Source organism: Tetrao urogallus, assembly GCF_951394365.1.
Source record: "Tetrao urogallus genome assembly, chromosome: 3".
NCBI classification, from domain to species: Eukaryota; Metazoa; Chordata; class Aves; order Galliformes; family Phasianidae; genus Tetrao; species Tetrao urogallus.
Genome location: NC_136815.1, coordinates 87181312 through 87196749, shown reverse-complemented (window position 1 = coordinate 87196749; position 15438 = coordinate 87181312). Strand labels below are relative to the sequence as shown.

The window sequence follows — 15438 nt, the reverse complement described above, 5'->3', positions numbered from 1 at the left end:
CCCGGTGTTCAGATGGGAAGGGTCACCTTCCTCAACCTGCTGGTGGTCAGCCTGATGCAGCCCAGGAGGACAGTATGAGTACCTGAAGGAAACAGACTGAAGAGAGGCCTAAGGACCCACCTCCTTGACACAGTGCTCTGTGGGAGCTGACATCTTCAGGCCCAATTCATATACACCTTCATGTTTGCAAAGATGTTTTGTGTAATGACAAGTTAGGAGTTCTTTATCAGACTTAAAAAATTTCAGGGACTATACCTGTGATACTGACACAAGCAGCTTTTACTTTCATGCTCATTGTAGACTGTTGTCAAGCTACGTAGTAGCCATACTGAGAAATACCTAATCTTGATTTCCTAGACATGGTTCCTGAACTAAAGAAAAACAAGGATTATGACAATTTCCATAACAACACTAATGAACAATCCCCACAAAAACAGTTAAGAACACATTAAAGATTTTCACAAGTGCAGTGATTTCATCCAGTTCACTTGGGAATTCTAACTGTGACCATCAACCTGTTAGAGGTGAATTGTCAGACATTTCTCGGATCTTCACTTCCTTGACAAGAAACCATTCCCTAAAATGGGTGTCCAACGTTTTGGCTTGCCCTAAGTGAAGAGGAATTGCCTTGGACCTCGCATAGAATACGTAGTATAGTTACATATTTTTATATTATAAAGTTAATGCATAAGTGTCTTTTATGTATACACATACATTACTAGAACGTAAAGAGCAATAACGACAAAATTCACAGGTTGGACATGCACTACATAAAAACTGATAGACAGATATGGCTCTCCACGATATCTGACAATTGGCATATAACTGTTGAAGGAAGCAACGACGTTTTGTTTCAGTCCAACCAGTAGTTCTTTACTCATTTGGCTGAACTACTGCATGGTGCTGTACAGTATAAGAATGCAGACACAACTCAGCAGAGGCTATTTTGAGTATCCTCAATTCTAAAGCATCAACTTGCAGAGTAACACATTAAGTTTAAAGGGACCAGAAACAGGGAAGTTGAATGTCACTTGCAGGCAGACATTTAGTAAAACAGATGTAGTCTAAGACAGAGGTTAAAGTAACTAGTAAAAAAAAAATAAATTACTGTTTTATTGCCTAAATTCCACATCTCCACATTTGAAGGGCAGGGAGCCCTTAGAGTGCCTCTTTTAAATATATCTGCTCTTGATATATCATCTCTTTTCAAATGTATCCTGGAGTAAAAGCAAAAGAAGAAAGAACCCAGAAATCTGCTCTGTTTTTCACTGTACCAGGCTATTTGAAATGCAAATTCAGTAAAACCTGCCTTTATAATTAAAATTTATATCTGAATTTTTAAAAAATATATTGTCTTTCAAGAATGGTAATTCAGAATAATAATACATAAAAATATGCAAATGGTGACACTTCTCAATAGCATTAGCTATAGAACTATTTTTTTTCTTCAATTTTCAGTATCAAGGAAGATATCAACCTACACTTTTAAAGTCCATTTGCTTCAACAATTTGGCAAATATGTCACATACTGATGTTCACGGATAAAATGCCTTTATCCTCCCTGTTTTTCAAATTCTTAAGAATTCACACAGGTCAGTGAGGATACCTCAAGGCCTTCATGTACTTTGGCATTTTGTAAATAATGCTAAATCCTTTCTGGAGCCTGCCTACCCATTTTCTTCAGGGAAAACCTTTCAATTAAAATTCTCTCTAAATTAAGCTTAAGATCTAACCAAAACACGAGATATTTCCAGTACCAAATCACCCAAGTTCTGCTTCCTCTTTCCACACATCCCTTAGGGCATTTCCCTATCAGTCCTCCAAAAATTCCACCTTGACTTACGAGGGTACAGAAAGTACTTCAGTCAGACCCTTTGGCACACGTTCAATTTTTTTGCTCACATTTAACAGTCCTGACAATACTAGCAAAAGAGATCATTAGTATTCAGCAACGCAAAGTTACCAGATTCTGCTGATGAGCATTAAAGATGTAGGCACTGAAATTTAAACTCCTTATTGCACAATGCTTTAAAATAGGCTACTAAAATACAGAATAGGCATTTCTTAAACTAGCACTCAAAAGCATAGTATTTTTTCTAAACAATTTCTTCTTGAGTGTTTGCTTCGTTTTCCTGGTTTTGATTTTCCTATATGAAAAGCTAAGACGAACGATAACACAATTAATAATAAATTAATATATTATATATTTATATTATATTTATAATTATTTTATTATTATATAATTTTATTAATTATTTTATAATTATTTATAAATATATTATATATTTATATATATATATTTATATTATATATATTATATTATCATAATAAATTATGATAATATAGGGCTATTTTTCAATATTTACAGTAATCTGAGAAAAGAATAAAATGTTTCTCAGGATTCTGGTCAGATTTCTCTTAGCAAATACGTACGTGGGCACTGAGAGAAAAGACACAAATGAACTCTTTTCTCAACAAGGAGGAATTCACTTCCAACCTCAGAAAGAATACCAGTGTCAGATCTAAGGCTATACGAAACTGCAAATAACTTCAAAACCATCTTTTCTCATTCAAGCAGACCCCAGTCTCATTGTGTGATCCAAAAATACTTCTGTTTGTAAACACCAAAAGACGGGCAGGAAGTCCCTTTACAATCATCTGTGCTAACCTGCAATCAGATTCCTGTATGCTAAAGCTGGCTCACTTTCTAGATCATTGTTCAAGATAATCAGGAATGCAGTATCGAAAAGAATCATCTGAAACAGCAGGAAACTATACATCACATCTACACAAAAGGAGATCAAGCTTATTTCCCTGCACACATCCTCTCCCCTCACAGTTTAACTTAAGGATTGGAGATTGAATTAATCTCTGGTGATCTTCCCTGTGGGTGAAGAAGAAACGCGACTGTGCAGTGTGGGAAGCCACCTAGTGACAAAGGAGCAGAAATATGCCTGAAGCTGCCCAAAGTTTCAGGACGATGATGCAGTTGGAGCATGTGATTACTGCTGTTTTCCTCAGCGACTTGCAACATGTGTGGAGCAATGTAGTTTCGAGAATTCCTTACTTATTTTGGGCAAATTTACGAGTCTTCCTGAATTTTCTAGTGTGCTGTGAAATAGCAGATAGGGTGAAGATGAGACGTACAAGAGCAAAACAAAGTCTACCAAAAGGTGTAAGGAAAAAGTTTGGTGCCCGTTTTAAGCTCATAAAGGTACTGTAAAAGTACCTTTTTTATCCAGCAAAAGTTCAGATTTCTGAGGCTGGGAGGAAATAACATAAGAGATGAATTTTTAAGAACAGAACCAATGAAAATTGTTTTCTTATAAATCAATTCAGAGTTTTCATGAAGCAGAAAAACGAGTTCTAGAATTTGTGTGTTGGTAAAGGAGATTTCTCATTTCTCAAGAACTGAAAGCTCAAGGAATAACATGAGCACAGAACACTGCACAGCAAGAATTTAAGGTTAGAAATCTGTGTGCATATAGAAAGTGTGTTGTTTTCTGCCAATGAGAAAGAATTTCACTTTACCAACATGCATGAACTTACTACTTCACTGCATAAGAATCTTCAGTAGTACTATGCCAAAGAAACGACAACTTACTGGAATAATTCTTCAGTGTCACATGTTGATAGACTTAATGAAGGACTGGCTCAACATTCCTTGCAAGAAGAGACATTATTCACTAAAAAAAAAAGAAAAAGGCTAGTCCTAGATCAATTCAAGCAGTACTTAATATCACCTATACAACCAAAGGAGTAACTCCTCAGTTATTCATTTGAACATATGAACAATATCCATTAATAGCCACTGGAAGTTGTTGTTTCTCCATGCTGAAGGAAACACCCAAGCCTACCCTACACAACCAGCCATGACTACCCTTAATGTCTGGGAGAAGACAGAAGTCAAGCTGAAAACCAGGAGGGGAGGAAACAATTATTTCCTGGCCCTAATCCAACTGATTTCTTTTCCATTTTCTTAAACTATGCTTTTACATTATCAGCTCAAGCAAACTAACAAGAAAAAAAGCTACTTTTCATTTACTCTCAATCAGAAAGCACAGATGAGGAGGCACGTCCTCAGAAATGGGGACGCAGAACAAGAAAGATGCACAAAGAGCAGAAAGTAACTCACTTTGAGATGCTGAAATGATACAAGCATGACAGCTGGAAAGTTGAGAATGTAATCCACACTGATATCATCTTTTTCTGATAGACAAAACATTTTTTTAGAGTTCTCAGTGAAATTGATACCAGGCAGCATCTACAGATGTTGTAGCACGTTGGCATTTTATATCTCATCCTTTCAATCTGAAACATTATAATTGTATGATATTAAGTGAAAAAGAAAAAATCTTTCAGAGACTGTAATCAATACTCTAATTAAGTACCTCATTAGGAAATAATGAGAACTGATGCCAGTTACAGTAAGTTGCAGTGGAAAGAGACCTTAGGCAAAAAAATTAAACTGTTAAAATTCTCTGTTGTAAACAACTCTTCCCCTTCTGTTGCAGCAGTGTGGTTTCTGCAAGGTTTGGAATACTTCATTTCAGATGCTATAACTAACATTAAAATTCCTTCCCGTACTGACAGATGGCACAATTGTGTGCATCTTCTTCATCACAAAGATTGTTTTGTGAACTGTTCCAGAGTGAAACAGATTGATCCACAGCACATGCATGGTTGAAATCCATGCTTAGTATGTAGCATACCTGGAATCTAACTACAACATGCAAATATTGATTAAAACATTAACAAAAAAGCTCTAATTGAGAAGTCTTTTTTTCACAAGTTTATGCTTTACCTTTTCCAGATCCTCACTTCCTACGTTTTCTGAGGGGAACCAACATGACAGACTCTGTCACGTCATTGGTGTATAGCTCAATAGCTATGAAAAGCATCCTTGTATGTATTAACATAAGACAGAGCCAAAGTAATTGTATCAGTATTTTCTGGGGAGTTTGCTTGAAGTGTTTACATCAAAGTAAAAATAAATATAGTATGTGGTATGATAATATCTCACTTGCATGAGAATCTTGAAAAGTTAAACTTAATGTATAGATATAGAAAATAAATATAGAAAATCTGTATGCTACTCATGAATAATTGAATTAAATTGAAGACAGATAATCCTGCAAGCATTCAGTCAGTCATTTTGCAAAATACAAAGTGATCTGTAATACAGACTCACTCCTCATTCAGAATGGGAATGACAACAGTTTAGGAGAAGATGGAAATGTCGAAAACATTGTGGGATAGTTGGATAGACAAAAATATTTAAGCAGTCACCAAAAAAATGAGTCTATCACAGTCAAACAGTGGGCAATTCAATTTCTCACATACCAGAAAGATTTAGTTTTCTATGCCTCTTTGTATTTTTATCTACAGATGCTATTGTATTGAGGAAGAGAATTGAGTTCCTATCAGTAAACACAGAAAGCCAAAGAAATAGGGGTTTTTCTACTGAACCAAGTTTCAGATTAGTACTGAAATATCCCACCAACCTCAGTGCAGGATGGCAAAGACTTCACAAGCTCTGAGACTTACTTAAGCCACGATATCCGTTCCTGAGCAGATATTTTGCTCAGGAAACAGATTCTGGTTTCAAGTTAGGGTCTGCAGAGAACTCACCTATAATGGAGTCAAACTGTGTAGTGTATTCATACTGTCCAATAGTGGAATTGCCAGCATAGAAAATGTTTGCTGAATGCCACAAATCTGGTTCAGTTCAGCTAGCCAAAAATCTGAAAGGGCAACATAGGCCACTGCAAGAAATCAAGAATCCAATAGTCATAGCTAGGGATTCTTTTTAAGGCCATAACCAAATAATAATTTGTTATTACCCTAATTAGAAAAAAATCTTGTGCACACTAGTTGGTCCGTAAACTATTTGGTCAAAATCATGCTTTAAGTAAGAGATGGCAACCCTTCAAGCCAAGCTGGAGTATGGCAAATATTTAGTCAATCTGCAGAACGACCAGGTCTTCTATAATCCACATGGATCTGACTGACAGCCATGTACTCTGCCTTACAGGGGGGCTGCATCGTGCCACATACTAGTGAGTATCGGCAGTTACTCGATGGTACACGACTCATACAAAAGGAGCATTTAACTGGAGAGGAGAACACATGACTTCTGGAAAAGAGACACCTGGCCCTGCTGCAGTAGAATGCTGTGGGATCAGCACTCCAAGCCACTGTGGGGCAGCTGCTCATGATCGCAGCGATACCATCGGACAACAATAAGCCTTAAGGAACCAACACAAAGAATAATAATCCTCAGCAGTGCCACTTACTACAGGCTGCCAAAAAAAAAAGAAAAAAAAGTCTAAACTTTGGAGAAAGTTAGATTCAATAGAGCAGTCTCCCAGCTCTATGCTGGATGTCCCTGGGGATCTGATTCTGCATCTGGGCACAATGAGCACCTAACGCTAAGACAAATAACTAGATGCTTCTAAGTGATCCCAAGAACCTCAATTTCTCTCACCAGGCAATCTGTGCTGGCATGGGAATAACTACTGTTTTAACAGGATTTATTCCACTGCACACCTGCTAGTGTACAAGCATCAGATGACTACAATACAATAATTACTCCTCCATTGGAGGAGGCAAAAAAAGACATGCTTCACTTCCTGATCTTTTTATTTGTAACCCCCTTATATATCTGGCTGATGTCACTGCCTCCTTATGTACTACTTTATGAGGAAAGCCACTGACATTTCTTGTCCAGTAGTTCTCAACTAGTAGCAGTAACTGAAGAGAAAAAATAGGAAATGCTTATAAAACTGAAAGCAGCCTGAAATGTGCTGACACAAAAATGACTCAAAGCAAAACGAATCAGCATTATTTTACAACTGTCACCTAACACCTCACAGATACCAAGATATTAACCATCAAAAGTAGGCAGAAAGGTATCCAGCATCACAAACTTCTATAACATGAGAAAAGTTTTTGCAGAATCAAAAACAAAAAAACCACGACAGGATTACCTGCACTTTCATGTCTATGTAATTCTGCTGTATTTTATGACTCGACGCTAAGCAAATGCTGAAATGCAATATGTAGACAGAATGTGACTTCATATAGAATTAAAAAGCAACTCATGGAGAAAATTAAATCCTCGTATTCCCCAACTCACCATAAAACTGAAAAACTGCTTATGACAGAAAATGATGGAGTACAATTTAACCTTTCATAATTCATAACTGGTGAAGTATTTTTGCCTCAATGTCAGGATTAAAGACAGTAACTTTACAGTTTTTGATCACTTGATTTATAAAACAAACCAAGCACTGTAAGTAGACCTCTTTTTTTTTTTGATTCTTTTGCTAAATTTGGATTCATCATCAGCTTAGAAACATTCTGAACGACCACTTCAGGGCACAGAAAGCACTTCAGCAAATGCATGTGCAAATCACCCAACAGCAACTTCTAGTGTAGGCTCACACTCAGCTGCACTCCCTCCATGCTTCCTAAAGCATCCAATAAGCACAAATGGAACTATATTTGGAGAGCACATGAGTTGTAGCAGCTCAGGTAGAAAGGAGCTAGGGTCACAGCAGCAACAAGTTACATCAGTAAGCAATAGTTAAAGCTGCAGAGCAGAGAATTCAGGATAGAGAACTACATAATGAAAAGGTGGAAGACTTAGTTTGCATCCCAAGAAAGTTCTTTGAGTAGCTCGAGATAGATTATGAGACTGGCACTAATGAAGATTAGATTAAAAGGAGGAACCAAGATTTTTTTCCCTAGACCGAAATGAAGCTGTAACGCAAAACTGATTCCAGAACATGACGCTTTCTTACTTCAATCTGGTAGATGGAAAACTCACATTAGGGTGACTGAACAACTTCATCCCTTCTCTCCATATAGCATTTAACACGGCATCCTATTTCTACTACCTGCAAACGATCTGCAAAATACACGCTTATGCCATGAACAACAGTAAAAGAGATGGAACTAAGTGTCTTTAATTCAAAGCAGATTCGGAGAAACATGAACAAATGTTCTAGATTCATACCTATTATGATAGTAATTCATACCTATCACTGCAGAACTTGATAGATATTAATATAACTATCCACTCTCTGCTAGAATCATGGACTTTTATTAACTGCTCATTATTTAGAAAAAGAAATCAACGATTGAGAAGTACTGAACTGCTTTTTTAAAACAGTAACATCAAACCATACACAAAGAAAGGGGAGTTATGCATAAGGGGAAAGCTATGGGAGTATATAAGTATATAACAGGATAGAATCATACCTAATTCCACAAGCAATTTGACAAGGTTTCGTCTTCCAGGACTTGCATCAACCAGCTTGCCATCAGGTAATGTAACCTTAATGGGTTTACTATCATTAGGAGCTCGCTCTACAAGAAGTGCATCGTGCTCAGCTTTAAGTTTATTGTACATCTCTAAACGCTCATTGATAAATGCAGGCCAAGGATTCAGCTACACATAAAGAATAAAGGCACATTCAACAGATTAATACCACGTGATGTCAAGAATGTGACCAGCATATACATTTCACAGAGGCCTTTGTGACCGTCCGCAGCTATGCGTGTGCTATGCCTTACCAGCCAATTATTACAATTACATAGTAACATTATACATACCACAGTGCATGTTTAATATACACATAAGATATATTAATGAACTACTAAATTAACCTTGTGCTTAAACTTGCAGCAAATGCTAGTTTAATACAGTACAAAAGGAAAAAAACAATTTGAAAAGCTTGTTGAAGTTGAACACGTCCTGCACTGACGTCAGGCTGTCAGCGCAGGCACCACGGTGCAGATGGCTGCAGCTCAGAGCTGGCCAGCAGCTCTGTGCCCACTGTTTACTCACACCAACCACAAACACGGAAATGGCAGAGCATCTCTGGCAGGCTTTCATTGCCCCACAGACCTGCTGCCTATCTCCTGCTGCTGATGGGAGCTGCAGCGGGCTGCATCATGGAGCAGCAGCCACAGAAACCAGAGCTGCTCTCCCCTGACAACAACATAACCTGCTGTCAAGAGCAACAAAGCCACTTCATGGCAAACTTTGCTGAAGTAAGAAATAGCAGGGAAAGGAATTACTGCAACAGCCGATAAATGAATCAGACGGATGACATACAGCAAAGTTAACAGCACACAAAGCTACATCTTCCAACACCCCATGGCTGACATGGGCTCACCTCTGCACGCCCTTCATCACCAGATGCTTCTTTCGTTTTCTTCTTCGTGTACTCTGCCTTTTTTTCTGCCCCAGCATTTACCTATCACAGAATCATGAAACTGTAGAATGGCCTGGGTTGAAAAGGACCACAGTGCTCATCCAGTTCCAACCTCCTGCTATGTGCAGGTCACCAACCAGCAGACCAGGCTGCCCAGAGCCACATCCAGCCTGGCCTTGAATGCCTCCAGGGATGGGGCATCCACAGCCTCCTTGGGCAACCTGTTCCAGTGCCTCACCACCCTGTGTGAAAAACTTCCTCCTGATATCTAACCTACACTGTAGAACACACACACACACACCTCCTCATCCTCCAGCAGTTTCTTGCACTCTACTCCAACCCTACACACTGGGGCACAGGCCTGCAAAGCCCACTGGTACGGAGCCAATCCCACTGCCCTCTCCCAGAGACCTGAGCACCCCAGCGGCTTCACGGAAGGCTCACAGGGAAAGGACGGAGCCTGCCCACCCCTCCCCAGGCCTGCTGCCAGGAACCCCCACCTCAGCACAGCCCCCGGCACGCTGAGGGAGCGCAGAGCCAGGCGGCCCCCCGGTGCTGCTCACCACACTCGCCATCACAGCGCGAGGCCCATCTGCCTGTCAGCGTCAGCCATGGCTGCCGTGTGGAAGGGGTGGGAGGGAAAGGCTGGGAACGATGTGGCACAGGCACCATCAACAGCACCACACAGATGTATCTCCAAGAAGGAAACCACTATTTTTAACTTGGTATTTCTTACTATTTTGAGACGGCCCAGTCTGACATAATTCACTTCTCAGTAAGGAATACTGTACCAAAACTAAACTTTAAAGATTCCTGCAATCTTTACATACAGAAAACAGCACAGGTCCAATGTGGTAGCAACACTAAGAACTGCCACAGGCAGTTACCAAGACAAAGCAGATAGAAGCAGCGCAGTCAAATCACCATCAGTAATACATACTCTGTCTTGTTGTCTTCATAAAGCTACAGTTTAATTGTCAAAATCCCAGCACTAACTAAAAAAGTCACCTGCAGCACACAGGCGGAGAGGCTGGGAAGGGGGAGAATGGGAAAGAAAGCAGTAACCTGTATTTCACAGGAGACAAGATTCCCTGAGCACATAGTACTGAATGGGACATCAGCTAATTCAGATGCCTCATAGAACTGACTTTCAAGTTTGAGATTTTGGAAACGCTCTTGTCCGCACTGAACCTAATTCATCATTAAATAAATGTACCCTTGTGACTTGTACTATTATTTAGGTTACTCTGCAATATAGAATACGTACTGTATTGGCACGAGAAGAGCACTAATTACTAGTGAAAGTAATAAGGGTTTGTAAACTCATGTACTAAGGAAAAAGTTTGCCCAAGGTAATATCTTAGGGAGGTGTCACTCGTCTTCAGCTTGATCAGTTTGGAAACAGCCTTGTTTTAAAACCAAAAAAAAATAAAAAATAAAAAAGGAAAACATTTTTTTTTTTAAAAAAAGCCCTGTAAAAAATAAAGGCTGCTACTAATCAGCTGCCTAATGGTAGACGTACACAATCTGCAGCAGCCTGTTTCATTTCCACAATTAGGCTAAGCTGTAACCTGATCAAATTATCACTGCCAGTACCATTTCAGTGTGCTATCAGACATGAAATGACATGTAAACAAGACCACACATAAACCAGTTTGCACTCTTGGCAACATTTACAATTAGAAGCCTTTTATTACATTAGTTATGAATATCAACGGAAAAGAAAAATTGTAACACCTGAAGCATAGGCATAATCAAATGTAGAAGAATATTTTGCTTTTAATCATTGAAAGATAAGTCATCCACAGGAAAGACCATATGGAAAGAAAAATTCTGAACACGTAAAATAACTGCAGCAGACAATCTTATATGCAGACATCAAAAATGATCCATGCAAGAGCCTGCAGTTTGAAAGTATCACAATTCAACGTGGAAAAAAAGTTCTCTATAGTTATGGTCAGAGGAAGAAAAAAGTAACCACACTTCAGTCTTAAACTGATATTCTGCTCTAAATAGAACACTAGGTTTTACATCAAATTATGAAGGAATTACTGTTTAAAGAAAAGGAAGCAAGAGAAAGAGGATAGTGGCTTAACTGCCTCATGAAATGTTTATGAAAGTGCTAGACTGAAGTGAAAACAGTTCTAATATTTTTCATGCTTTCTGTCCTCTAGGCTATAAGCTCTCACTGACCTAGGATGCGTGGAATAACACATTTTATATTCATCACCTGGGAAATTACTATGTAAGTTGAAGATGATGAGAAAAATCAGAGGAGATCTGTATGGAGGACTTTTCTTTGTGTTTTCAGGAAACTGACCAAATGGTAGATAATTGAGTGGAGAACAGAAAAGCATCAAGGGAAGAGAGATTGCAGATGGAATTCCTCAAAGCATTAAAACACTCATAAATGTATAGAAAAATAGACATCTAGAGTTACTTGATAGGTAGAGACTATATATTTTTTTTTTTTTTTTAGCAAAGCAAAGGTTGAAATATGAGCATGAAAACTCTTAGAAGCGTATCAGAGGAGCTAGAAACAAGTACGTCTAATTTAGCCATTTATATAGCTGAGCTGACAATCAGGTGCTTACAGAGCTTAATCAACTACAAATGATATTCCAGAACTGTCTTCCAAGCCAGAAGAACTGAGGAGAAAACCTCACAGTATTTTTTCTTCTTCAGTTTTCTTTGCAATTTTACTTCTGAGAAATGCTTAGATGAAGAAAGAGGATTAAACAATTGTCTGCAGACCTGGAGCAGCAGAAGACTTGCACCTCATTAAGCAGGGGTTTATTTTCCAGAAAGAAGGACATTTAAAATCATTTACAATTTAGAAGTGATCATTCTTCCTTTCCTTTTTAACTCAGAAGTCATACACAAGGCAATTCCTCAGAAGAACTGAATACTTCATGTTTGGAAGATTCTTACCCTGTGTTGATGGAAATGATTTCTATAAGTGGATTCTTCCTGATCTTTGGCAAATCCAGTCGTGCTCCCCCCAAACGTTTTCCATTGTTCTTTTTCTGACCAAGCAGTCTCACAGAATGGCCTTCAAACAAAGCATAAAAATGCAGTCAGTACAAAGCACGTATTTGTTTTGATTTGCTCTTCATCACAAGCAGCGTTTATATTTCAAAGACTGAAAATGAGAATGAGATGTAACAATTTCTTTCCATCAGCTGGAGAATTTGAAAAGAAATACTGACAGGTAAAATAAATCATGTTAAAAAGGAAGAAATTATTTCATCCAATTACCATTTCATACATTTGTTTCATTCAATTAAAATGATGTAAGCAGTTAAATTTTCAGATTCTCAGGCAAATATCAACATACTATCAAATATAGTGATACTTATATGATTACTGTGGCAGAATGTATTTCCCCCCAGCTTTACACAAGCTGAAAATAGTAGGTAATAACTACTCCTAAACATCTTTAAAGCTTCTTATGTAGAGAACCAACTTAACTGAGTTTAAGTTGCCTGACTACGTAAGTCTGAAGGAAAGTACTGTGGAGTGCATCCTGAAAACGTATCAAAGGCTAAACTGACAAGCGGCATTTATGGTCAGCATTGGCTCTCCCACTCCAGCTCTGCCAGTCAGACTGCTATAACCAACACTGATCTTTGGGCAGAGAGCACTGTAAGAAGGCATTCATTATTTTACTCTATTTCATACGTACCTGAGATTTTAATTTGCAACTTGTTTGCTATCCAGAGACCATATTGCCATTAACATCTCTGTTCTTTTTCTGCCCTAAGCGCCCTGCTCTTTTCCTATAAATTTTGTTTCCTACAGGACGTGTAGAGGGTTCTGCAGCCAGGTGACTGTGCAGACAGATGCAGAGCAGCTGTGTTAAGACTCTGCTAGATAAGAGACATATTGCATTAGTGCCCCTATTTAAGGGGAAGAGGCTGCAAGTGATGAACTGAAGCAGATGGAAAAGGATCCTACTCTTACTTCCCTAGATGTAACAGAGATAATCATAAGGGTGTGTTCCTTCAACACCAAGGAGACTGCAGGTCAGAAACTGCCTCCGATACTCTCTTGAAACTAGTATTACCCAGACAGTAAAATACTAAAGCTATCATAGCTGCCTGAAACAGAACATCAGTTACACAACTTATGATACATTTCAGCAGTACAAGTGACAAGCTTCACTAAAATACTGAAAGCAAAATCCAGCAATAAAGAATAAAATAAACTGAGCATATATTATTGCAAGACCCAGAACAAAATATCTCCAGTGAAAAAATCATTTATTTCATAAAACCCAGGCATAGGCCATAATGGTGGGCTGCAAGCCATCCAGAAGACATCTGGAGTTTGTGAAGAATAACTTCCAGGTCCAGGTGGTGAAGGAGATAATAAGGAGAAGTGTGCTACTGGATTTAGTTCATACAAAGAAGGGCTGGCTGAGGAAGTGGGTATCAGAGGCAGCCTTGGCTACAACAACCATGAGATAGTGGAGTTCAAGGTTTTGTGTGGAAAAAACAGGGCAGGAAGTCAAATTGCAACCCTGCACATCAGGAGAGCCAACAACAACCCCTTCAGAACCTACCTGGCAGTATCCCACAGGTCAAAGCATTCGAAGGAAAGGGGGCCCAAAAGAGTTGGTTAACATTCCAGCATCACTTTCAAGCTTGAGACCGGTGAACCTCTAAAACCAAGAAATCAGGCAAAAGTGGCAGGAGACCCACATGGATGAGTAAAGAGCTAATAGGAAAAAAAAACCTCAAACGGAAAAAGGAAGTTTACGGACTGTGGAAAAAGGATCTGGCCACTTGGAAGAAAAAAGAAAAGCAGCTGGGGCACAGAGGGATGCAACAAAGATGACCAGGGCCCATTTAGGATTAAATCTGGTGAAGATGGTTAAGGACAACAAGAAAGGCTTCCTTAAATATATTGATAGCAAAAGGAAAACCAGGGAAAACGTGGGCCTGCTGCTGAATGAGGTGGCTGCCCTGGCTATGGAGGACACAGAGAAGGCAGAGTTACTGATTTTCATGCTTCAGACTTTATTGTGAAGACTTACCTTCAGAGTCTGGGATTCCTAAGGGCCAAAGAGCGTCATGGGAAAGGAAGACTTCCCCATGGTCGAGGAGGATCTGGTTAGAGATCATCTAGTCAAACTCAACATACACAAATCCACGGCCCCCAACAGGACACAGCCATGACTGCTAAGGGAGCTGGCAGAAGTGATCAGTGAACCATTTTCCATAATTTTTGAAAGGTCAGGGAGATCAAGAGAGGTGCCTGAGGGCTGGAGGAAAAGCCAGCATCACTCCAGTCTTCAAAAAGGGCAAGGAGAACCTGGAAACTACAGACCGGTCAGCCTCTCCTCTGTCCCTGGAAAGCTGATGAAACAATTTATTCTGGATATCTTCTCCAAGCAAGTAGAAGAAAAGGAATTTACCAGGAGCAGTTAACACAGATCCACTAAGGAGAAATCACGCTTTATCAGTCTGATAGCCTTCTATGATATCATGACCAGCTGGGTCATGAGTACATCATTCTCATGTGTAAGCTTAAAAAGTTAGGGATAGAAGAGTAGACAGTGAGATGGATTGAGAACTGGCTGACTGGCAGAGCTCAGAGGGTTGTGATCAGAGGAGCAGAGTATAGTTGGAAGTTTGTTACTAGCAGTGTTCCCCGTGGATTTGTACTGGGCTTGGTCTTGTTCAGCATCTTCATCAATAACCTGGATATAGGGATAGAGTGCACCCTCAGCAAGCTTGCTGATGATATAAAGCTGGTAGGAGGAGTGGCTGACACACCAGAAGGATACAAGACTTGAATAGACTGGAGAGTTGGGCACAGAGGAATCTTACAAGGTTCAATAAGGGCAAGCGCAGAGTGCCACACGTGGGGAGGAATAACCACATGCATCAGTACAGATTAGTGGCTTACCTATGGAAAAGGAGCTCTGCTGAGAAGGACCTGGGTGTCCTGGTGGGCAGCATGTTGGCCATGAGCAGCAGAATGCTCCTGTGGCCAGTAAGTTCAGAGGTGTCCCAGCATGCATTAAGAAGAGCACGACCAGCAGGTTGAGTGAGGTTATCTTCCCTCTCTACTCTGCCCTGGTGTGGCCATACCTGAGGCACTGTGCCCACCTCTATGCTCTCCAGTTCAAGAAAGACAGGGAACTACTGGAGAAAGTCCAGCAAAGGATTACAAAGATAATTAGGGGCCTGGAGCATCTCCTGTATGA

General features: G+C 39.5%; 1 protein-coding gene across 1 annotated transcript in view; it reads right to left on the bottom strand.

Moving 5' to 3' along the window:
• Window positions 1–15438, bottom strand: part of CDKAL1 (CDKAL1 threonylcarbamoyladenosine tRNA methylthiotransferase) — a gene marked incomplete at its 5' end in the record, with an annotated part of 370841 nt that overhangs the window by 222948 nt on the left and 132455 nt on the right. Inside the window, one exon of the mRNA XM_079533182.1 lies at window positions 12156–12276. Coding sequence (XP_079389308.1) covers window positions 12156–12276 — 121 coding nt within the window. The remainder of the gene's footprint in view (window positions 1–12155; window positions 12277–15438) is intronic.